The sequence below is a fragment of the Colossoma macropomum genome, unplaced genomic scaffold (genome assembly GCF_904425465.1).
Source record: "Colossoma macropomum unplaced genomic scaffold, Colossoma_macropomum, whole genome shotgun sequence".
NCBI classification, from domain to species: Eukaryota; Metazoa; Chordata; class Actinopteri; order Characiformes; family Serrasalmidae; genus Colossoma; species Colossoma macropomum.
The window spans coordinates 29,918,920-29,942,023 of NW_023494784.1; the positions used below are offsets into that span (position 1 = coordinate 29,918,920).

The 23,104-nt window shown below is 40.3% G+C and overlaps 2 protein-coding genes across 9 annotated transcripts in view; both read right to left on the minus strand.

Annotated features, from left to right (window-relative positions):
- grb14 (growth factor receptor-bound protein 14) overlaps positions 1-16,072 on the minus strand; it is a 57,218-nt gene extending 41,146 nt beyond the window's left edge. The window contains exons 1-5 of one of the 5 annotated variants that reach the window (XM_036567888.1): positions 15,963-16,072; positions 13,153-13,272; positions 12,337-12,419; positions 6,850-7,082; positions 5,106-5,214 (exon numbers count right to left, since the gene is read on the minus strand). In XM_036567888.1, coding sequence (XP_036423781.1) covers positions 5,106-5,214; positions 6,850-7,055 — 315 coding nt within the window. In that variant the 5' untranslated portion in view covers positions 7,056-7,082; positions 12,337-12,419; positions 13,153-13,272; positions 15,963-16,072. Of the gene's footprint in view, positions 1-5,105; positions 5,215-6,849; positions 7,305-7,363; positions 7,490-7,519; positions 7,616-12,336; positions 12,420-13,152; positions 13,273-15,962 lie in introns of those variants that run through there. The other 4 variants (XM_036567880.1, XM_036567895.1, XM_036567904.1 and 1 more) reach the window with 4 other exon arrangements.
- A 1,056-nt stretch (positions 16,073-17,128) lies between these two features.
- cobll1b (cordon-bleu WH2 repeat protein-like 1b) overlaps positions 17,129-23,104 on the minus strand; it is a 42,499-nt gene continuing 36,523 nt past the window's right edge. For all 4 annotated transcript variants that reach the window (XM_036567852.1, XM_036567845.1, XM_036567860.1 and 1 more), the window contains 3 exons: positions 21,393-22,957; positions 19,720-19,854; positions 17,129-18,389 (listed from right to left, as the gene is read on the minus strand). In XM_036567852.1, coding sequence (XP_036423745.1) covers positions 18,315-18,389; positions 19,720-19,854; positions 21,393-22,957 — 1,775 coding nt within the window. In that variant the 3' untranslated portion in view covers positions 17,129-18,314. The remainder of the gene's footprint in view (positions 18,390-19,719; positions 19,855-21,392; positions 22,958-23,104) is intronic.

A 23,104-nucleotide genomic window follows, 5' to 3' on the forward strand; every position in this document is an offset into this window, starting at 1 on the left:
TGGGCGATCGAACATTCTCCTCATTCAGCAGACCATGGTTGCTTGACAACGATACCGTAGACTAAAGGAACTACATTTCTTGGCGGAATACTTGTTTATGTTGATTATTATTAATAATAACTTTAATTATTTTCTGAAAAATTGTGCATTTTATCATATTTTATGTTGGCCGGCATTTTAAAAAAGCAATAAGCCTCTCGAGCCCGTGTGTTACTGTGATTTTATTACATCTGCTTCACCTTGTGCCTTGTGGCTTATAGCTTTATCAACTACTGGACATGAGCAGACATAGGAATAGAAAAACATTCTGTACTGCTAATTTTGAAGTTAAGCATTTTTATGAAATTTTGGTTGCAATAGTTAACCACATCATCAGTCACAGTTTAAGCTGTTGTTTTATAGAGGACTCTTTAATTCAAGCATGTAGAAAGCCCCTGCTCTACTATTGCACTTGGTGTATGCCTTATGTAATAAGGCATTGTTACTATGTTTTACAGTAAATATGCACTATGACATATATGAGCACACTGTCACATATTTCAAAAAAGGAGAACTAAAGTTTCATATCATTACAAAGCTGAAAGAAAGCCTCCAAAGGGTATGAAGCAGTGACTTTACTCTGCAGCAAGGGATTTTTGTTGAAAACCTTCAAAATAAACCAAGTTAAGGAGTTTAGACACTAGATGTGTACACATAACTAGGGTAATGAATGAAGACATCAGAGTTTCAGAAATTATTATTTTAGATCCCCCTTTTACAGTATATACTGAACATAGTTTTAACTGGCTTCATCTAACAATTTTAAGATTGCTTTCATCTCCAGTTAGCACTCGAATCTGGATGCAAATGCTGTCAAACATGAATGTGTCCTTTTAAATGAGGCAAGATTTAACCTCATCAAAAAGATAAGGCCATGCAAGTAATAACAGTATCAGCATGTCAGAGCATGTCTCTGGTCAGTGTGGGGATAGTGTTACCATGTGTGTAGACATTTGTATACAAGAAGCTAGAGGTGGGGGTAAAAATCGATTCTTAGATGCATCGCGACGCGGATGTGGACGATTCTGAATCAATTCACAAATGTCAGAAATCGATTTTCTAAATATTTAATTGATAATGTAATGTTGACGGAATGCAAAAGGCGGAACTTGGAAGTGCGGAAGTGCAGTGCCCGGACAGTCTGTGGCGGCACATAACAAAAACATAACTAGATGAGTGAGAAATCCGACCGGCACCCTCTGCATTAAAAGCTAAGTTAGATCAGGAGTCGATAACCCAAATGTTAAGAAGAGCCATTTTGTCCTTTCAACAAAAATCGTCCCACCTCGGGAGCCACAACATTTAATGTCCAATATGTCTCAGTATGTGCTAATGTTGTAGTAGGATAAAAAATATAAACGAAAACACAGATTTACTTCGCTTTGCTTTAAGCTTTAGCTCAGCTATAGCCGCTTTCCTCCCATCTCCACCAGAAAACTTTTCCTCAAAATTAGAACAGTTTCTTGTAAAATGTCTCTCAACATTCGACTGTTTTACGAGGCTGAAGTCACTTCCCATTCTCCAGCTTCTCATTCGAATTTTTCCGTTCCACCTTAAATTCTGTCTGAGGTGCCAGACTGTAAATGCGGCACCATTTAAGGTGGAACAGGACAACTCGAAAGAAGCTGACTTCATCTTTGCAACTTTTTAGTGTTTGACAGTCTCTCGTTGCAGATTTAACGTACCAGGAAACCAAGTGCGGTTATAAATGCGAATAAGTCCATTTATCTCAAATGTTCGTTTCCTTCTCTTTGCCTTTTCGTTAGCTACTAGCCAGGTGAGACTGCGCTGCTAGGTGACCTGCAGTCTGCACACCAGGGGAAGAGGGACCTGGATAAGAGCTACACTATATGCAAGTTGTGTCACACTAAACTAAAATATTTTGGAGACGACAAACATGAAAAACCACATTACACGTTTCCACCCGTTTTCCTACCGATTATACTTGCTGCCAACCAGAGGACCATCAAGCAAGCAATGTCAAAGCTTTCACCTAACTCGGAGGCGAATTACAAACTCTATCGCAGCTTTTATTGTCAAGGATTTGCGTCTGTTTTCAGTCGTTGAGAACCAGGGCTTTCGTTGGATACTTTGGAGCCGAGATACAGTGTCCCGTCTCGAAGATATTTTACTGACACAGCGATCCTCCACACACGTGCTGCGTGGACACCCATTGCCACAGAATCTTATGTCACCGTAACTGCATTTTATCGCAGATGAGTGGCAGCCTGTGTCTCATGTGCTCCAAACAAGAGCAGTAAATGAGAGTCTTCTAGTTCACTTGCTACATCACTTCCATTTGATTTATTAATAAAAGATATTGGAAGTAAATTCATTATAGATCATTACAAATACTTTGCTTTGAAAGTACCACGTCCCCACACAGTGAAAAAATAGAAATCCTGTATAGAAAAAAAGATGCATCAAGATATAATATTATGTAAAATATTATAATCGCATCGCAGCCCTCTGAATCGTAATCGAATCGAATCGTGAGGTGCCTAGAGATTCCCATCCCTACAAGAAGCCCTCCACTACTATGCTGTACTTGGACTACATGAAACTGAGCATCTTCTTCTAATTTCAAAATTATTTTATGTTTACATTTGCCAATAGATAACAATGTAATTTTGTGGCTAAATAGAGAGAGGATCCGCTCGTTTGTTTTGTGTTATTATTCATAAATGAATTATTGGTAAATTCTGAATAATGGAGTTTAAAATTAATGTAATTTATATTCATTAAAGAGGAGTGTATATTTTGTGTTCACTGTCAGTTTTGTTTATTTTTCCTTTTGTAAATACAAAAAGTGTACAGGTTGCACAATGTTTGTATAGTTTTGAGAAATGTGTCAGGGCATTTTGGAGCAGAGACTGTTTCCTGAAATGTGTGTGTTAGCAATCGAAAAAGACTGTAAAAATCATGTGAATGAATTTCATGTAACCTGATCATAATAACATCAGATTTCTTTTTCCACTACAAATCACTGAAAAGTTAATTATGTTAAATGCAAGCAACTATCTATTTATCAAAACCATTGGCCTATCATTTACAACACATTGTCTAGAACACCCTGATACCCATGGTGTTATATCTCTCTTTCAGCACCCTTCTTCAGTCATTATGTATACATAACTCTTGCGAGAAAAGAAAATAAAAAGTATTTTTGACACTAGTCACAAAACTAGTGTCACTATGCAGACTTATCAAAGATCGTATGCATTTACATGTGACAAGAACACCAAAAGAGAGCCGCTTTGTAAGATGTCTTTGTGGAACAGACTTGTAAAGGTGATTATTAAAGTGGTGATCAATTCCCCTTACTCATATTCTACTTATATTTATCAGCATACAAACAGCACTGGTCCAAGATAAGAATTCCTACACTAAAAAGACTAATACATGTGGGCTTAAGAGATATTCTGAGATGCTGACACTGCACTTTTGCACTTTCTTCTCGTCTCTCCTCATTTACACACACACATACACACACACACGCGCACACACGCACACACACACACACACACACACACACACACGATCAACAAACTGCCTTCTAACTATCGCAAGAGTAAGATGTCACCTTTACAGCACAGTCTTTACAAAATATAGCTACTGCAGTGCCAAGACAGGGGCCTGTTAATGTAAGGCATAGTGTGAATTGTGTAAACAGTCACTATATGCATGTTAAGAGTGCAGCAATGCATCATGTGCAGCGATGCATTATGCGTAATAGGAATAAAGTGCAATGTACAGCTGACAGAATGTTCACACAAAATGGTTGCCATGACATTAAGCTGTGAACCGCGTGGCGATAAGCTCGCACACTGAGTGTGTTTACTTTTCACTGCCACGGCTTGGCTCCCTTGGGTGTTGCTCTCACAGAGGTTGGGGGGTGTAACTCAGGTAGGTAACTCAGTTTTGAAAGGTGGTATGTCAGTTTTGGATGGCAGTCACACAAAACTATACTGCCTTTCTAGTTTACCTTTAGGTAGTTAACTTCAGTGGCACAGGTTCTTCCAAACATTGGCCACCCTGACTTTACGTACTGTATTGATGTAGCCAGACTCATCGACTGAACCAAACTGCAAGCCAGCCATTTGGATCTCAATAGGTGGGCGCTTGTTTAATAAACTATAAATCTCTGCAGAACAGAAGGTGTGGGTGCTTTCAATCACAATCCAATCACAAACAGTCATAAGGAAATGTGCGTGTCTTTCAACTGTCCAAACACAATATGTTTTTTTTTCCCAATTGTCCAATCAGAATTTAGTAAGAGTTGTTTCACAGGTTTGCTTAAACTTGTTACCATGTAGTCTTTTCCAATTACAAAATTAAGTGTTTCACTATTTTGTGTCTGTTCCAGTTTGGAAAAGTTATGCTGTGTTCATACTAAGCTAACCTTGTCCTGCTTATGTCAATTAAAAAAAAATGCATGTAGCATAACCGCACAGTATACATTGACCAATGCTCTTCTGAATAGTTATGTTTTTTTAACTCAAAACTCAATACAAAATAAAACACTGTAGTGCCAGCACTTCTCTGACCACTCTAGCAGCTACTTCCCCGTGGGATTAAAACTAAAAGTAAAAAAACAGGCAGCGTGAACAGACGCTGATTTAGGCAAATACTAATGATGGTTGAAACACGTGAAACAAGCTTAATATAGCATTTTTATTTTATTTGAACCATTGTGTTCAAGGCATAGGTTTTGAAACAGCTCAAAGTACACGTTCTGTGTGTCATTAACCAGTGAATTCAGTTTGGGGTGACTATAGTTTAGGGTGAATTATTATCTCTGTTGGTTTTGCTTAATTGCTACTGGCTAGAATCAAGAAATATATAAATTACTGCAAAAGTTTTCATCATAAATGTGTAATGTTTTATGTTTTAATGTTTTAATTTAAAAATAATTTTGTCTATTTAAAATTTACATGGCAACCTTTTTTTCTGGGCAGGCCTAGCCATCTAACAGAGTGGGCATGGCTCCATGAGGCCCGCTCATGTATGGCACTAATGTTCAGCATAATATAAGAGTCAGTTTGGGAATAAGGTAGCTCTGTTACCTGAGTTGCGCTGTTTTTGGTCCAGGGTAATAAACACTCGGAGGAGAAGAGGTCTGGGAAGGCATTTGGGACCAGACTCATCTGCATCTCCTCTCCCTCTCTGCATTTCCTTGAGAGTGAGAGACAGAGAGAGAAAGAGAGACAGAGAGAATGAGATGCATCATCCAAACCCTATCACATTAGAGACCATCAAAGTGCATAAAAGATTAAAAAGAAATTATCTTGACACAATTTGATCTTCTTAATGTAGCTACAGAGATGCCTCCATCAGGAAAATGTTGACACTGCGAGACTGCGCTGCAGGGCAGGAGGCAGAGGTGAGGTCATTGTGATGATGGGCCAGCTGACTGAAGTCCTGTCTCCCTGGAGACACACGCTCTTAAGCCAGGGATGACATCATCGTGTCTACCTGAGACACATCTCATCGCTCATGCAGGCTGAAGTGCAGCAGGCTGAAGCTGTGAGTTCATCCTTCCTAATGGGCTGCGTGTGGCAGATAACCCTCGAGCAAACTTTAATGGGTGTTAATGAATAAAATGAATGCAGGAGGAAGAACGTAAACATGAAAATCAACATCTGCAAACACTCAGTGTGAGTGCTGGCACAGCTACGTAACTAAAAAAAGAGACAAATGTTCTATAAGAGAATAAAGGGATGAGGGTTGGAGGAGAAGGAAAAGACAGGGAAAAAGTGAGGGGAGAGAGAGAAACAGCAAATGAAAGAGTAAGGAAAAAGGGGGAAGAAGAAGGGCACTGAGGGGGAGAACTCAGCAGCGTGTGCCAATGAAAGCATGGTCATTTCTCAGACACCCTCCAACCAGCAGCTCATCAGTAATGCCTGTAAGAAATTTTCAAGCATGTCAACATGTTAGAGCCATTGGACTTACGTGCCATACATAACTTCAAACTTTATGTGTATGTGTGATGAATGCAGCGATGTGCGCACAACCCTGTTGGACGTCTGGTGGGGGCAGTTCTGTGATGTGAGGAAATGCGGCGGCCATATTGGTTGTTTTGATTTTTGTTTATGCCACATATATGCTGAACATATCAGTTTAATCTCCCCCATGTTGAGGTGAAATGAACAAAGAGCGATGTGTCTGTGGGGAACCCTCCGCCATGTGAAGCAACCAAATCAAGATTTCAACGCTCTCAACGTTGTATGCAGAGGCCTTACATTCCTGATTCGGGCCATCTCTCGCCATAGTGTAAGCCCTCTGTTAACACTGCGATTACTGAGTTACTGAACATGGCCTGGAAAGTAGCAGGTGCTTGATTTGAGTCCAGTTTCTGCCTGTGTCTTAGAGCTGTCAGTTAAGAAGTGCAGCCGAGTGCTGGGACGCTGTTTACAGGGACAAAGTCTACTGCATTTTTTGGCCAAACCTGTGGGAGAGCACAAAGGCTGCCCTGTGTCTCTGCAGTATGTTCTTACCGATTACATATGTTAAAGATTAACTGCTGAAAAGTGAGTTACAGACACAGACAGACACACACACACACATACACAAAGAAGGAAAACTGGTGGAATGACTGGGCCACATACTTGACAGCACACACACACACAAACAGTCACACATATAGATTTGCACCTCAGACTTGTTCCACACTTCCCACACGTTCCCAGAAAGACTTGTTTAAACACTGTAAGCAATAGTAAAGCGAACTGAGCCTATAACTGGACAGTCATGATTATAGGCAGCAATAAGAGCCAGAGGAGCCTACTGGAGGGACAAAAGCAGCCCTACCTATTCCCTCTGAAGAGAGTGGCAGCAGCAGCAGTAGTCCTGTTGTGCAGGGCACCGGGTGGCTGGAAGGGCGAGCGCAGCGGTATAAGGGCAGGGCCGCTGCCGATCACACTCACATTCCCCTTGCCTTCCCGAAATATGGCCGCTTTCTCGCCGAGGCTGCCTGGAGTGCCTAGCTCATCCAGAGATTCGCTCATAGCACTCATGGAGACTGCTTATATCCACCGCATCATCTAAAGCACAGAACAGGAGGACACACAGCGTCAGGGGAGTAGAGTAAGAGCGTGAACGTGTGTGTGCTGAGCACAGAGCAGCACTCCTCTTCTGTCAGCGTGCACACACACACACACATGCGCACACACACACACACACACACACACACACACACACACTGCTCCCTTGCCCGACAGGCTGTCCTAGCATGGGAAGCAGGTCCCTCCTACCAAAACATGATCTACCACAATAAAGTTATTTTTAACTCGATGACTCCCAAACGAGCACTGCTCACACTCACACACGGCTCAAAATCCCCTCCACTGCTTCATCCCGTCCACTCAGCCCTGCTTGAAAAAAGCTTTACCACTCAACTACATTTTCTTCTCTCTCTCTCTTTTCTTCTTTTCTATGCCATTTTCTTTTGCATCTCTGCTTTTTCGTTCTTTTTTTATACCTGGAAAGCAGACCTGCTCAGGCAGCTAACTCCTACAAAAGGGTTCTTCGTTGTCGGTATGCAACTTAGTGCAGTAATGAGGCCTGGAGGTCAGCCAGACAGTAAAACCTACTGTTCCTTTGTCACGGACTTCGCACCGCACCTCCCCACCCCCAGCCACTCTCCAGCTCTCCTGCTCCTCTCCCTCTCCTCCTCCTCCTCCTCTCCTCTGGACTGTTACAGAGCAAGACTGCGACCAGGCAGCCTCAGATTAGCTCAATCAGAACAGGTGGAGGCTCTGTGTTTGGGTGCGTCTCCTACACTAAGTTCAACTTTATAAAAACTTTAATTTTATGTAACGTTTATATGATAAATTAAGCTAAAATATAAAGACACAAGCCTGGTGGGAGAGTGTGAGACATATAAATATATATATATATATAGAGAGAGAGAGAGAGATACCATGATGATGATGGACTGATAGGCACCATACATGTCAAGGGGTAGAATGGTAGACTACATAGCCCATACTTATCAAACATCTCAGAGTAAGCATGCTGATCTGGGATCACTCTGTTCATTTTACATAACTCTAATTAAACTCTGTGAATCAATTATGCCTGATCTTAGATCAATGTTCCTACTCTGAAGCGTTTGATAAATATGGGATGAGGAGTTTAGTTTTGGGCACATTGGCAGCTCAGAGTCTCCTTGTAACTACAAAGGGCAAGCAACACATAGCCAACCTAGCTGACAGATACACTGTGCGTCAAACACTTCCGATCAAACAGATAAGCTAACGGAATGTCTTAACCTACATATCAAGTAGGACCACGGCCGGAGTGACGAAAGACAAATTTGATATTCTTTAAAAAAATTAAGTTGTCTTATACCCCTAATCTTAATCCTAAAGATAGCTTCAGACAGAAGAGACAGACAGCACGACAAAATACACAGGTTACCTAGCCCGCTAGCTAGTAAGCTATAACTGGCTACTTGCTTTAATACCTTCCAAGTAAATGCCACCAGTCACAGCACTGACCGCTGTGTCTCCTGTCAGGGAACGGACCTTTCCTCCCAAATGACTAAATTATATCAGTTGCTTCATTAAATACAGTTAATATCGCTTTTCAAACGTTTGGGTACCTTATTCCCTTTCATTTCAATGTCGTCTTCAGGCGCTAACTCCTACAGCCGTTAGGATTCAAATTCGTCTCGCGCTATTTTCCGTCGTTTAAAAATGTAAATGTGAGCATGATACGCTGCTCGTTATGTAGCTATCCTGTTTAATTATAAGCCTGTCCATGTGCCCTGTGGCTTTCGTGAATCCGGGGATGTTACATAGAAATGTGGATGCTTTTTTGTCTCGTCCTCTCGGATGAAACATTTTCTAAATCTTAGCTAGTAGAAAAGGTAAAGAAAGCATGTCTGTGTGCGTGTATGTAATTAGGTAAGGTCTCATGTCTCATTAGGTGCATGTCTCACGCTCATTTTTATATTAACAAGTAACAATGTCACTCTCACTAAAGTGAAAAAATGAGCCGAAGAGCCAGCCCCAAAATCAAAAGATGGCAACATACTGGCAAACAGAATGGCACATAGTGGAGTTAGGTAAGCTTTTAGCAATATCTTTGTGTGAGAGCATGTTTGGCTGTCCATGTTTGTGCATGTGAGTATGCCTGTTAAAGTAGTGTGATTCCAGAAATAGGCCTGACCACATTCTTCTGCAATCAGTCAATGCAAATGCTTTCTAATTACATTAGCAGGAGAGCAGCACCAAATCAGGAGCCATCGCCAGCTCCATGACAGCAGAAAACACTCGCACACTACTTCATACCCTGCACTCACACAAACACGCATAGACATACATAGAGTTCCCAGTCTTTATAGAATTTTTTTTTTCTTTTCTAGGACATTTTGACTTAAGCCATGGCCAGACCAGTGGTGAATCAAAATTGCCTGTTGAAAAATAAAATTCATTCAAATATTTCCAGGATGTGCAAAAGGTATCCACTGCCAGTTGAGGGTAATTTCACTTTGCGTTGACATCTAGGTGAACTTTAAAGTCACAGATTCCCAGATGAGAAAAACAAAACCTGATCCCAAAAATAGGCCTGAGACTTTCCGGACTGAGAACCAATGATGTAGACCTCATTCACTCATTGCAAAAAATCTAGGGGTTCAAAAATACAATACGTTCCCTTCAAATTCACATCATACCACGACCACCCATAATCACATGATTCACTGCTTAACTCTGGTGTGACCAGTACTTTATACACATGGCAATTACTGTTTAGCTTTTAAGGACTGTATGAAATCAACATAAGAACAATTCCATTTTAGTGGGATTCTACCGGTAAAATAAAGGTGGGTAGACTATATCTGCTAGGGGATAAGCTCTAGATACTGACCCTCACTTCCCACGGCACTTTCAAAGCCTTCAAACCAATAAATACAAATTATATGATCAATCATATTTTACAGTAGTGTGCATTATTTATTAGTAACAAACACTTGCACATGTTGGCCCTTACAGCTTCATTTGTTACATTGTATGCTCTGTATTTATCAGTGAAAATACTACCAATAATGCACTGATAATTATTTACTTATTAAATGGCTATAGCATTTCTGCGCATTGAGCTCATGAGTTCGAAAGGATTGGACTTGCACTGAGGTGCACCACTTAGGAGCCAAAACACTATCATGGTGAAACAACTGGGAACAATAAGAGCAAATTAACAGCAAACCAACAACACTGCTTTTTTGTTCATATAAAATGATCTTGCACATCATATAATAATCATATAAGTGCATAATCATCACTCTCTGTGTTTTTAGCTCCTTAAAATGGGTAAAACATGTGATGTCAGCTCAGACATTACCAGTTTTCTCATTTTCCAGGTGTTTTCCACGACTGGAAAACTAGTCCATACATTTCCAGGATTTTTACAATGGGTTGGAACCCTGATACATACACACACATACATAAACACTCAGGCTTACACATCCATGCATACTTATGTATAACCATATTAGACTTCTCAGGTCATATTGCATTTTCATATTTCAGTAGCTGGTTGAAAATGAATCCCTACACAGGTCTCAAAACAACACCAAACATTCTTATGAACTAAAGACTATGTGCCATAAACTTGCAGAATTCATTCTAAAAAGCAAACATTGTGCAACATATACTTCCCATTTTGTTCATGTTTCAACACTAATCTGAATCTAAAGTGCACTCATTTAATAGTATTGAGGGGTCAAGCATTTAAAACATTTCAGTGAGTAGTTCTATTTCCTAAGATTGTAAAATGTTACCCCAAAACTCTTTTTGCTATCTCTTTTTGTACTATGCATTAATCTGGCAACAAGGCAACATGAAAAAATGACAATAGAACCAGAATGGAACAAAAGCAGTGTCTTGGGGCAACAGCTCAGGGTTCGTAGAAAATGCAAATACTTATTAGTTTTGTACCATTTGAAGGCTCTGATAAAAAAACTGGTTATACCAGTATTTAAACACAGTACAGAAAGAACAGCATCTCTCAAAAGCTACAAATGAGCTGGGTCTGGTTTAAAGCATGACAGCTTTATAAATCATTATAATATTTCAGAGACAACAGTTTAGATCTTAAGAGTGTGAAATTTTGGGTAAAAGGGCCCTGGATAATAATAGCAAATCCAATGACCTCGACCAGCCTCACACAATCAGTTAGTGAGACAGTTGCTGTTGATTCGCGAGTTTAGCCTTTCTGAGATACACAAATCCGCTACTAAATCAAACAGACTAATTTACCACCAAGGTTACTACATTTGGTTATATATTAACACTCAAGAGGAAATAAAAGGCTATGCTCTGTGTTGGACATATAACTGCCTGCTCATGTATAACTGTTAGTTCAGTCAGGGCTGCATGATATTGATTTAAAAAAAAATAATATGATATTACAGGCATACTAGTAATGAGATAAATCACTTGCAGCCTTTCACATTGACCTAACGCCAGAAGTCAAAATCACACTTTTGATTAATATACAATTGACTGTGACACAAACTACAAGGAAAAGCCTCTCAGAATTGCTATTCTGTGCAATGTTAATGCAATGTTTACATGAGCAGCATTGGTATTGCTTTTATATTTTATGTGAAGTAAAAATCAGATTAATGAAAGTGTACAGCTTATCTACATTTGCTGCTATGATTTCATACTAATGCAGATATAATAATCACATAAATAAACTAGTCTTTGAAATCAGTCACATTCTAAACATCTGACTTCTCTCACAAAAACCTCTTGCAACTTTCTGAGAATATATTTAGTTAAGAGCACTGATATGTGGTACTAGTTAGTAACAAAACCACTGAAACACACTGTTGACTAATGTCTTCTTCTGAAAGACGTTTAGATGGCATTTCTATTGCAGGAGTAAAACATTTGTATAGATAGAGAAAAAAGTTGTAGAATACAGTTTGTGCCTTAGTGAGCACCACATACCACTGCTGAAACAACAGAAACCCTTCACTTTCACTCACTTTGTTCAAAAACAAAGCTAGTTTGAGATCATTAAGACAAAGTCATTTCCACTAGCAATGTATTTTTAGTTTTTTTAAATAATATTTTTTTCATTAGATTTGCACTGGACACAGATGTAGGACATAGAATGTATATGCTATGCATGTGTTTATAAGCTGACATACAACATTGAGTATCTAGTGTTCTCTGGAGTCAAGGAGCACCATGGAATACCTTTGGGATGAGTTGGAATGGCGTTTGTGATTCTGAACTAATCATCCAACATAACCTTGTTAATCATCCAACCTGACCTGACCTTGCTCTTGTGGCTGAATGCAGTCAAGTCCTCCCAGCAGTGTTCCAACATCTAGAGTAAAGCCTTACCAGAAGAGACTGTTACTGCAGCAAAGAGGGACAAACCCCATATGAATACCCTTGATTTTGATGTTAAATGAGCAGATGTGTACAACACACACAATATATGTACACACATATACATCTCTGCTGCCAGAACAAAACCTTGTATCTCCAAAATGGTAACTTTACAGGAGTTTCAATGTAAGTTAATGTAAAGAGATTTTATTCAAAGCAATTCTGAAGCATTTCTGTTGGTCCAATCATGAAATTTTCACACAATTTAAAGGACAGCTGCTGAGCTCAAAATATGCAAAAGACTAAAAATTAGAATTAGAAAAATAGAATAAAAATACAAATAAAAAAAAAATACAAATAAAATTAATACAATAAGTATTAATTTTATGTATGTCTCTATTTTATTGCTCAAAGCTTTTTTTAAAATAATTTGTAAGCACCAGTTGCCCTTTACATTATATGAAACTTTCACAGTTTATGGACCAACACCACTTTCCGAAGAGAAAATCTGTTTAAATTAATTTCTATTACAATTTACCTTTTTTCTCATTTTTAACTTTTTTTGTGAAAAAAAGTAAAAGAGCTACAATATTTTCTAATAGGTTACTGATTCAAGGTCAGAGTAAAGGTTAGGTGCAGGTAGAGTCTTACGTAGCTACAGTAACACAGAAGTCACTGGAAATACCTCACATAGATAGGATTACAAAACTGTATGTGTGTCTGTGTGCGACCATAAACATTAACAATATAATAAACTTACTTTATCCTGTGGGTGAGAGCTTGCTCCACATATGCCTGCTGCTGCTACACAGGTCTCTCTGTAGCTGACTGTGGTTTTGCGATGAGGTCATTCATGAGCTCAGTACAGAAATCTAAAAAGCTGAAGAGGGAAGATTAGAGTTTTGAAGCTGGAGGCTGCACAAAGGATTTGTGCTAATAAATACAAACTTAAATTCCTGTAGTTTTGTAGAGTGATTATTGGCTGAAAGTTTCACCCCACTGAAATCTGTGACTAACGATGGAGGTATGTTATTTTAGTAGGTAAGAGGCAAAGAATTATAGGTTGTTAAATTACATTTGATTGAATTTGTTCTTCTACACATAAAACAGTATGCCTTATCCACACACTCAGTCATTTAGACATCTGAGCATAGAATCCACACTAACTGTATAATTTAGTTAAAGGCAAGGACTGGGTGAAGAAGAGGATCCTTGAACCTTTTTTTAAAAGTTTTTTTAAAGAAACATGGAACATAGTAATTCCTACATTATTATACTTTATTTGTTAACTGGTCAGATTTGGTATATGTAGACTATTACGGCCTTATAACCATATAGGATAAGGTCTGAACAAAGTAATCACAAAATAGGAGAGCGTTATAGAATGTGCTTTCTTTACACAGTAATCCTCCTTTTAAAAAATGGATAATCAACACAGAATGTTTTAGAATAGCATCGTCACAATATGTCAAGCAATGACAACAAACCGTGAAGGCCAAGCGACACATGACTTCCTTTACTTGTCAGTGTTGTTATTGTTATTGCACTGTAATATGTCAAATCACACTGTCATAAAAGTTCTCTGAAGAAACTGACAATCTGTGGGGCCTGTTGTTGATGAATGTCATGCAGGGAACTTGTTGAGGAGTGACTCTCACATGCCTTTTCATTTCAGTGCATGAACCAGGTAATATAAAAGACAGAGAGGAGCGGGTAATTATAGCATGAAGCATGCGCCCAACCACGCATACAGCCCACTGCTCTCTAGCACTGCAGTTTCTACATTCATCCTCTTAAGTGCAATGTGCCATTACCATGCAATCATGTTACTAAAACTCACTTTGCATGTCTGGGGAAAAGTGGTAAGGAACCAGAAAGACAAATGAGCTCTGTGACCCACAGTGAGCATGGGGAGGACTAGCTGAAAAGCGCAGTGCCAGAAAGCTTCTTGTCATATCCATAGCTAGGCAGGTAAACTTTTCAGATCTTTATCTGCACACATTGTTTCCCTGAGTAATGTAAAGACAAATGTAGCACTGATTTGTGGAAGCTGTAAACAATGGCATTCTTCAATTTTTTCTCTGTTAAGGGAGTGCACTTCATGAGAACTAGTCTAGAAAACTTTATGGGCCTTTGTTTCCTGGACAGGGTTTAAGCCTAGTCCTAGAGTACACAGGATTTGAATGGATATTTTCTGGTTAGGTTTGATCCCTGTCCAGGAGACAGGCCCTAAAGGTCTCTCCTATGTTATGAGTCATGCCAACTTCAAATACATCTAGACTATACAGTGAAATAGTACAGATTATCACTTCAAAACCAATCTGGATTTAAAGGGAATTTCCCTTTTTGTTTTTTTATTTCCACACAATTTCATTCAGAGTTGCTTAAGGTGAAATGCACCATTTGAGAAACTTAGGTGTAATGCATCTAAAAGCTACATCACAGAAAGTTATTACATGAGATAGCTGAGAATACACTCTCTGATTCCTGAGACATTGTTTTACAATAGTTTCGCAATAAAGATTTGCCCTGAAATGCATGTTTAAACGTCTATTTATGGTGGGGAGGTAAATGTAGGATACTGTAAGGCAAAATAGTACCCAAAAGAAAATGTATTCTTTTGAATGTACTACTACTTTACCATTACCAACATTGCACAGGTTCACCAACTGCTTTGGATAGTAAATAAAATTATTTTTGTTTTGCAGACATTGTGACCCCTGGTTCCCATCACCACAGCTGCAAAGAAGATAGGAGTTGGTAAGTTTCTCTACAATGAACCATTTGAAAAAAGATGGAATTCCCCTTTAAATATTTTGAGAGTATGAGGCTAGTCCATGTGTAGACCCTGAATGTGAGCAATTCAGACCTTGTGCGGATTCTGTGATCTTCAGAACACGTTACAAAAAATAAGGCAAATAATGTACTTTAATACATGCCAATGACTTTCTCTGCCTTACCAATAGGTGGCACTAACATTTGAAGAGAAATTTAGCCCTAATCAAACCCCCTGGCGATGTGCATGTAAATTCCTCTAACAATTGCTGCTCGCCTTCTTGGAATAAATACCAAACCCAGCGGTGGTCCGCAGAGAAGGTAAAGTTCCCATTCTTCTGACTTAAGCACTAAGCACACTCTTCGATTCCCTAAAACGCTCGAAACAAACGCTAAAATTTTAGGAACAGCTGTAGATTTGCTAAAAAGACAAGACAACAGTAATAAAATCCTGCACGCCATGTACCTGCAGCAGCGCCAGCACAGCCTACCTGTTCGATTGAGGCATTCCTCCTCCAATAGAGCTCAACTAAAACGCAGAATATCGCCGAGACAGACTAAAAAGTAGTCGTTTATGAATTGGCATTGGTGCCTGACTGTTTACAGGCGTCTCAGACAGAGCGTTGATCTGTGATGATGTACAGTAACCTACACTGTATGCGAATGAGTTCTAGCGCTGGTATGGAGGACTAGCTCGGAGGAATACAAAGTAGAATAAATAAATGAACTATAATAACTAATAATGGCTATCGGATAGTTTACAGGTGTGAACTGAAGTAGGCTGAAGCACTGTACCTGCTGTACCTGCTGTCCGGAGCTGTGAAGCGCTCTTACTGCTCCCATGGCTGTCCGGCACCGCGCGCGCTCACTGGGTTAAGGGGCGCCACTTATTTCTCATGCATAAACGCTACGTCACGGTATTGTGACTGGGCTTTGAGGTGACGCCTTGTATATGGACTCTAAATGAATATTTCCATGTTTTTTAAGCGTCGTCTAAAGGCTAGTGTAATGCGTAAAGTCCTTAAAGTCCTCCTAAGCGTCCCACGTGCACCTAGCTGCGCTTACCGTCTTAAAGGGGAATTCCACTGATTTTTCTAAATTTCTGCATTATGACATCATTAAGATGTAAACAGAGTCAGAGTGGTTTAATATGAAACGGTCCGTTCTAGAGAAACTTAACGATTGATAATTGTTCACAGTGGTGGTGATAGGAACCAGATATCCAAAGAGTCTAACGCCTCTAAAAGCTACACCACAGAAAGCTATTACAGGAAACGTTATGAATACATTGCCTGATTCCCGAGACATTGTTTAATGGTACTTTTACATTAAGTCTTCGGTCTGAAAAAGTTTTAAAATACCTCCAGGCTGTTATCATCATTATATATATAAACATGTAGAAGACCCTTGTAGATTCACTGAATTTTGGTTAGTAAATAAAATGGATATATTTGCATTGTAGACATCATGATTTCTGGTTCCTATGACTGCCATTGTAAAGAAAACTGAGTCAGTAAGTTTCTCTACAATGCCCAAAAAGAATGACTACGTTTATGGTAATTAAGGGTCACAATAATTGAATTATGCAGAAATTTTGAAAAATCAGTGGCCTTTCCCTTTAAGACATAGTTGACAGTAGTAGGGGAATCAATGTAGGATGTTGTATTTGAGTCTGTTTTATCAGTGTCTGTTAATGAATCCTTCCATAAGCAGGAACAAACACTTTGTTTGGGTTAAAAACATTTATCAAAGAAAACTTGGGTTTATTAATTATATTGTGTTTCATTTACACTGTATGGATGTACTCAAGGGGAGGTACAGTAGGCTACACGATGATCAAATCCACATGACCATGACTGGATAGCCCTCTAAGCCTATGTGCTACGTAATGTTATCTGAACAGCATGTCTCGCAGCTCTCTTGAGCTCGAGTGAGTGAAACACAAGCAATAAGCCCATTCATGAATGACTCATGTGTTATACTTTAATGCACAGACTGGGAATCATTTCAGATATTACAGCAGTATTTTCAGCAAGAGCAGACCAGTGTCTTTCTCTCTTAGCTCAGCTTTGTTGAAAACATTAACTGTTTTTTGGCAGCCCTCTTATTTGTTTGTTATGCATAACACCCACATATGCAGTATAATCTATGTGTATGTGCACGCCATTACATACTGCTTACGTCATTGTGATCCATGTAATTTACAATTATGTAATGCGTACTAGTAGTGTTTACCAGCACAAAAGGTATGTGTTCAGTATACATGCACACAGGTATACAACAACACCAGTTTGGTGTACTTGAGTACCTTTTTCCATGGCTGATAACAGTATTCTACATCCTACGCCTAATAAGTTAAAGAAAAACAAACCATCTTCCATAAAACTGAACATATTCATAATTAATGGAAATCACATAAAACAACTCAACAAGGTTCAGAATCAATATAAATGTTTCAACATATGGCAATTAATAAAGATTTCAACATAATAAATTTGAGTGAGAATAAAATAAACACAATACATGCTGATAAATCTCCAAACAATTACAGACTCAGTAAGTCTCCTGCATAATAAGTTAGGTCAGAGGTTTAAACCCCAGTGATTTAATTCCCCCAGGTGCTCCACGTTTGCTCAATATCACAAGGAAGCCAGGGCGATATATACTGCATTAAATATTTCCAAGTAAGAGTGCTGATGTAAAAGCCAGTCTTTTTTTTACAATGAATAAGATATGAGAATCAAAAACTGACCCTAGATCAGTTTTATTCCACACTCATACTCAGGCACACTGCAGACAGAAAAGAGACCAGAGGGCAGTTTACAGTAGGGATTGGCATTTGCAGTCCTACAAGGCCACAGCAGTGTACAGTATAGTTGCTTCTGTACTCTAACCCACCTTTTGCAACTAATCAACTAATCCTCAACCCTTTGATGAACTGAATCAGATCAGGAACATTAGAACAAGGAGCTGTAGCCCGCCAAGGCTGAAACTGCCCTGGTTTAAAGATGCTGAGCTGCAGTGTCCTCAGTGTAGACAGAAAATGAAAAACGTGTGGGATGGTTGGAAAGTCCAAAGGACAGAGGCACTAAGCTTAAAAGTGCACACTAAGGCACAGTGGGATCAAAGCTGAAGTGGAGAGATGCTTTATTCCTCCTGACACTGTGCTGCATCTGGTGAACTCTTCGGCACAGGACATATCACAGGAGACACCACAGAACCCTGCAAACAAATACAGATAAACCTGAGTTAGGGCAAATTTGTAGAGAAATTTACTGACACTGATTTCTTTACAGAGATGGTGACAGGAATCAGGGGTTGCAATGTCTTTAGTGTAACTACTTTATATAGTGTATTTCTACTTTATTTACTATCCAAAACCACTTGTGAACATACTTCTTATGTGTAATGCTGATTTATTTTTTAAATAAAAAACACTTTTTTCTACTTTTTAACTTTTTTTTTATTACTATTTTGCCTTTGAACAGCTTGTATGTACCTCTCCACCATGAATGATATCCAGTTCCTATCACCACCACTGTAAACAATTTTGACTCTTTAAGTTGCTTTAGAATGGAGCATTTCAGATCAAACCACTCTGAATGACTTTGTTTACATTTTAACCATTTAATAATACAGAATTTTTTTATCAAAAATCAGTGGAACTCCTTTGCAATACTATTTACTGTCAGTGTAATTAAAACAAAAGTTAAAATTACAACTGAGTTTGCCTTTTTTCCAGTATCAGACTGGTTAAATGTTGCCATGTATAGATGCCAACATTTCTGCCATGCTTAAAAATCTATTAAGTCACGGTTTAATAAACACAAACCAAGTGGCATTTATTTTAAACAGGCCATTTTGGCAAAGTCTTCTTTTAAAAGGTGACTGGTCGTTATTGTTTGAGCAGTTCCTTTGCAGATTTCTGCAGGTTTGCATCCAGAATGTCATTGCACACTTCTGTGTTCATGATCCAATAAATACAAGCTCACTTGACACCACTGTTAGAAAAACAGCCCCAGACTTTGATGTTTCCACCTCTGTGCTTTACAGTTTTTTTAGTGCAGTCTGTTTGGAACTGTTCCCCAGGCTTTATCTGCACAGAGTCTACCTTGAGTTTGATGTTGTGCTAAAAGTGTTACACAAATATCATTTTATTAAACATTTTATGAAGTGTATCAATGGTTAAATGGTAAATGGGTGAAGTGTCCAAATACTTCTTGGGGCCGCTGTATGATTTCTTGAAACAGATTCTGGAGTAATTATTAATAGGAATGTACAATTATATCGGAATCATATCGGTATCTCTAGTGCTTCAAGCTGTGTTAGAATCATCCTGTGGACCATCATAGTGAACGTTAAGGCTCACTGTAGAGCAGAGGTTCTCAGCCTTAGTCCTGGAGAACCCTTGCCCTGAACATTTCAGTTCAGTTGGATTATTAGTTGGATCAGGTGTGTCAGAGCAGGACAATCACCAAAATATGCAGGACAAGGGTACTCCTAGGGTCAGGTTTAGAAAGTACCCCTGTACAGGACAGTTACGCTCACTCACTGATGAGAGATTGGTCGTTCCATTCTTCCACGTGCCCTCAGCTTCAGTATGAGGAGCGCTTAGTGCTAGGTCACTGCAATCTGCTGAAGGAATTTCACTGTCTGTCTTCCTCTGTTCATATCCACTGTCTACATCCTACAAAAAAAACACACATGCATACAGTTAGTGCTGAGAGAGGTGCATGCAGCCTAGCTGAGACCAAACAAGAAAGAACATGCTATTTTATTTAGTGATGGGTAAGATTTCTCAAATATTCGAATAGTCATATAATAATTTTAAAAATCTAATAGTAAGTAAGGATTTTTGATATGCAAAGTAACTTCTCTTTCAAGTTATTCATTCTCAGCTCAGAACTATGAGTGGTGTAAACTCAGCACTCTGCCATAGGGCAATGTAGAGCCAGCATTTTACATTTTGGTCATAGTTTCTTACGCTTAGTCCAAAGAAGGAAGCATAGAAATTCTACTGTGGCTGGCTAAAGGCTACTGGTGAGAAGCACCAAAGCATGCCGCCAGAGGGTCTAGCAGGTAGTACAAAGCACAGCTGGAGCACACAGGAAGCATCACAGAAAAGCGCTGATGAACAGAAAGTTCATTTTGCCATATATTTGTATAACACTGTATTCTATGGCGGTATTTGAATCATTCTTTACAAATTCGAATATCAACTTGCATTGAAATGCCCATCCCTTGTTTTGATCTGTCCCTTACGAAACAACTCAATGGCATATCACAGAGACCGTTACACACTCTGCCTTAGGGATTCACGTGTGCATACATTACAAAATGTAAACACACACACACATACACAAATGACACATTCATGCTGTGAGTGTACAAATATACACACTTGGACACAAAAGGAATGTTACGGAGAAGAAGTGGGAATGTGCTGCCCTGGGGAAATGCACACAATCAAATACAGCATGTTTAAGCTGTGGATATCCTGACACCGATTGACTGTTACCAAGCAAGCACAAGTCAAAGAGCTTCACACACGCACACGTACACACAAAGTGCTCCCTCAGGCAGCTGGCTGATGATGGAGACATTGACACTGTGACACACCTCACACGCATGCTCTCAGATGGAGGTTTTGTCTGACACCAGAGAGAAACAAATGCACAGGATCATCTGTCAACGCATACAGCCGCACGCACACTCTATCCCATCATCAAACAAAAGCTTTTCTCAGAGGTGCTGTGTTGTGACGCCACAGAGGGAAAATGGCACATTGTGCAGGTTGAAAGAAAAGAACAGTGCCTTCTTCCCTTATTGAGTACACTCTGCGATGACCTGGGTGACATCAGCTCAAGAGAAGGAGACAGGTCACTCCGGGACGTAGATGACTAAGGCATATGCGTCAGGGTAATAATAAAAGGCATCATATTCAGTTTACCATTCACTGCCTATCGTGAGTATTCAGTGTAACTTTTTAACTGGATATTTACTTTTGTTGGAGAAAGACAAATAAAAAGTGCCAATGCAATTAGCAGCTTTAATTAGCAGCTGCTCCCATCTTGCTGGAGTGTACAATAGTTTCATAAAAGTGACTGTGTAATACTGTGACTATGACTAATACTAATACTATGACTGTGTCATAGCTGTAAAATGAACAACTGAGAAATAAGTAGAGTTCATGGGGTTCAAACCCAAAACCAAAGTCATACTCACAGTGCTAGTGGGAGACTCGAGCAAGTCAAGAGACTCTCTGATGGGACTGCGTTGGGTGAGTGCCAGGGGCACCTTGCGGCCATACTGCCCCACGGGACTGAGGCTAAGGGACTGTGACCTTTTCACTGCGGAAGAGACAGCCTGGGCAAAGCGGGATGGTGTGGTGGGTGAGTATGGCTTGGGTGCCGCAAAGCTACGCAGCTTCTCCAGACTCAGACCAGCAGTTGGTTCCCTGGAAGGAAGACTCATCTGGCGGGGCAGCAGGGGGCGTCCTGTCCCACTGGACACTTCAGCTTCTCTTGGTGAGAGCACTGGAGTGGCTCGCTCTGGCTCTTGCTGTTTCAGAAGAGGCAGCAGTGAAGCAACATGCTGTACTTCTGCAGTCTCTTTTTTCTCTTTACATTGGATGGGTGGTGGAGGAGGGGGGGAGTTCTCCTGTGTTGCCCCAGGGTAACTTTCTCTAAGTGGGCTGCCTAGGGCCTCCCTCTGGTCCCCTCCGGCAGTGCTGCTGCTACTGCTGTCGCTCACACTCATGCTCCGCACTGCTGCTGAGCTTACATAACTCCCAGGTGTTCTTTTGTGCTGTGGTAAGCGGAAAGAAGCTGGTTTGGGCCTGGTCGCAGGTGGAGCTTTCTTCTCCTTAACCTCAGGGCCTCCTCTATCTGCTGTGAAAGAGGAGCCACCAGCCTCAGGCGATGCTGGAGATGAGGGAACAGAGTGGGACAGTTCACTGCTGCCAGACTTAAGCGGTGCAGCAGGGCCATTTGTGGAATGAGGAGGCGCTGTAGCCTGGGATGACATACCAAGGGGATGCCCCAAACCTTCCGAACCCTCAGCACTCAGCTCCTGAGCTCCAGCCATGCTGGGGGACTCAAGTGTCAACTCCACCTCAAAGAAACGCAGCTTGTCCAAGGACCTCTGAGGCACAATGGTGTAGGTGGTCATGCCCACTTTGGGGATATAGTCACGGGTGAGCTCGTTGGAGGGTTTGGGCTTAGGCTCGGACTCTGCAATGTACTGCAAGCTGCCTGCTTTAGTGGCTGAGGGAATTTGTGTGGACAGCTGACCCTCAGAAGCCAGGGTATGTGTTGATGTCTGGCTCTCAGGGGTGTGAGTGCATATGGATGTCTGTGTCTCAGGGTTGTGAACCAAAGCTTGCTGAATGTCTGGCATTTGAAGCTCCTCTGTAGATGTAGCCATGTCCCGCTTTGAGCTGGCTGAGGCTGAGGGCGGAGCAGGGATCAGTTGGGTTGGTCTGGTTGAAGGCTCATTTTCAGTAGACTCGCACCACATATCTGTTTGAATCTGCATGTGCGCATGATGCACACTGGCTACAGCGGGGGCAGCATTCTGCACCCCTTGCCCTGAGGCTTCCACAGGGCCGGGCCTAGGAGGTGCCTGAGGCTCTGCTCGCTGAGTTTGTGTGATTGTATATGTGTGTGATGAGGCAGGACCCTGGAATGCACTGTCCTGTGAGACGACTGCTGTGGAAGTACTCTCTTCCTTTGTAGCTGTGTAGTCTTCCGTAGTCACAGAGGCTGCTTCAGTGCTGTCCTTAAAATCAGCTAAACACAGAGAGAAAATAATAAAATAAATAAAAGAGACACAATCACAAACTACAACGTCTACTTTCATTTATCAATTTTCTCCCATTATGCTTTTGAACGTCTTTCCTTATGTGTGGGTGCAGTACACAAACCCGTCAAACTAAG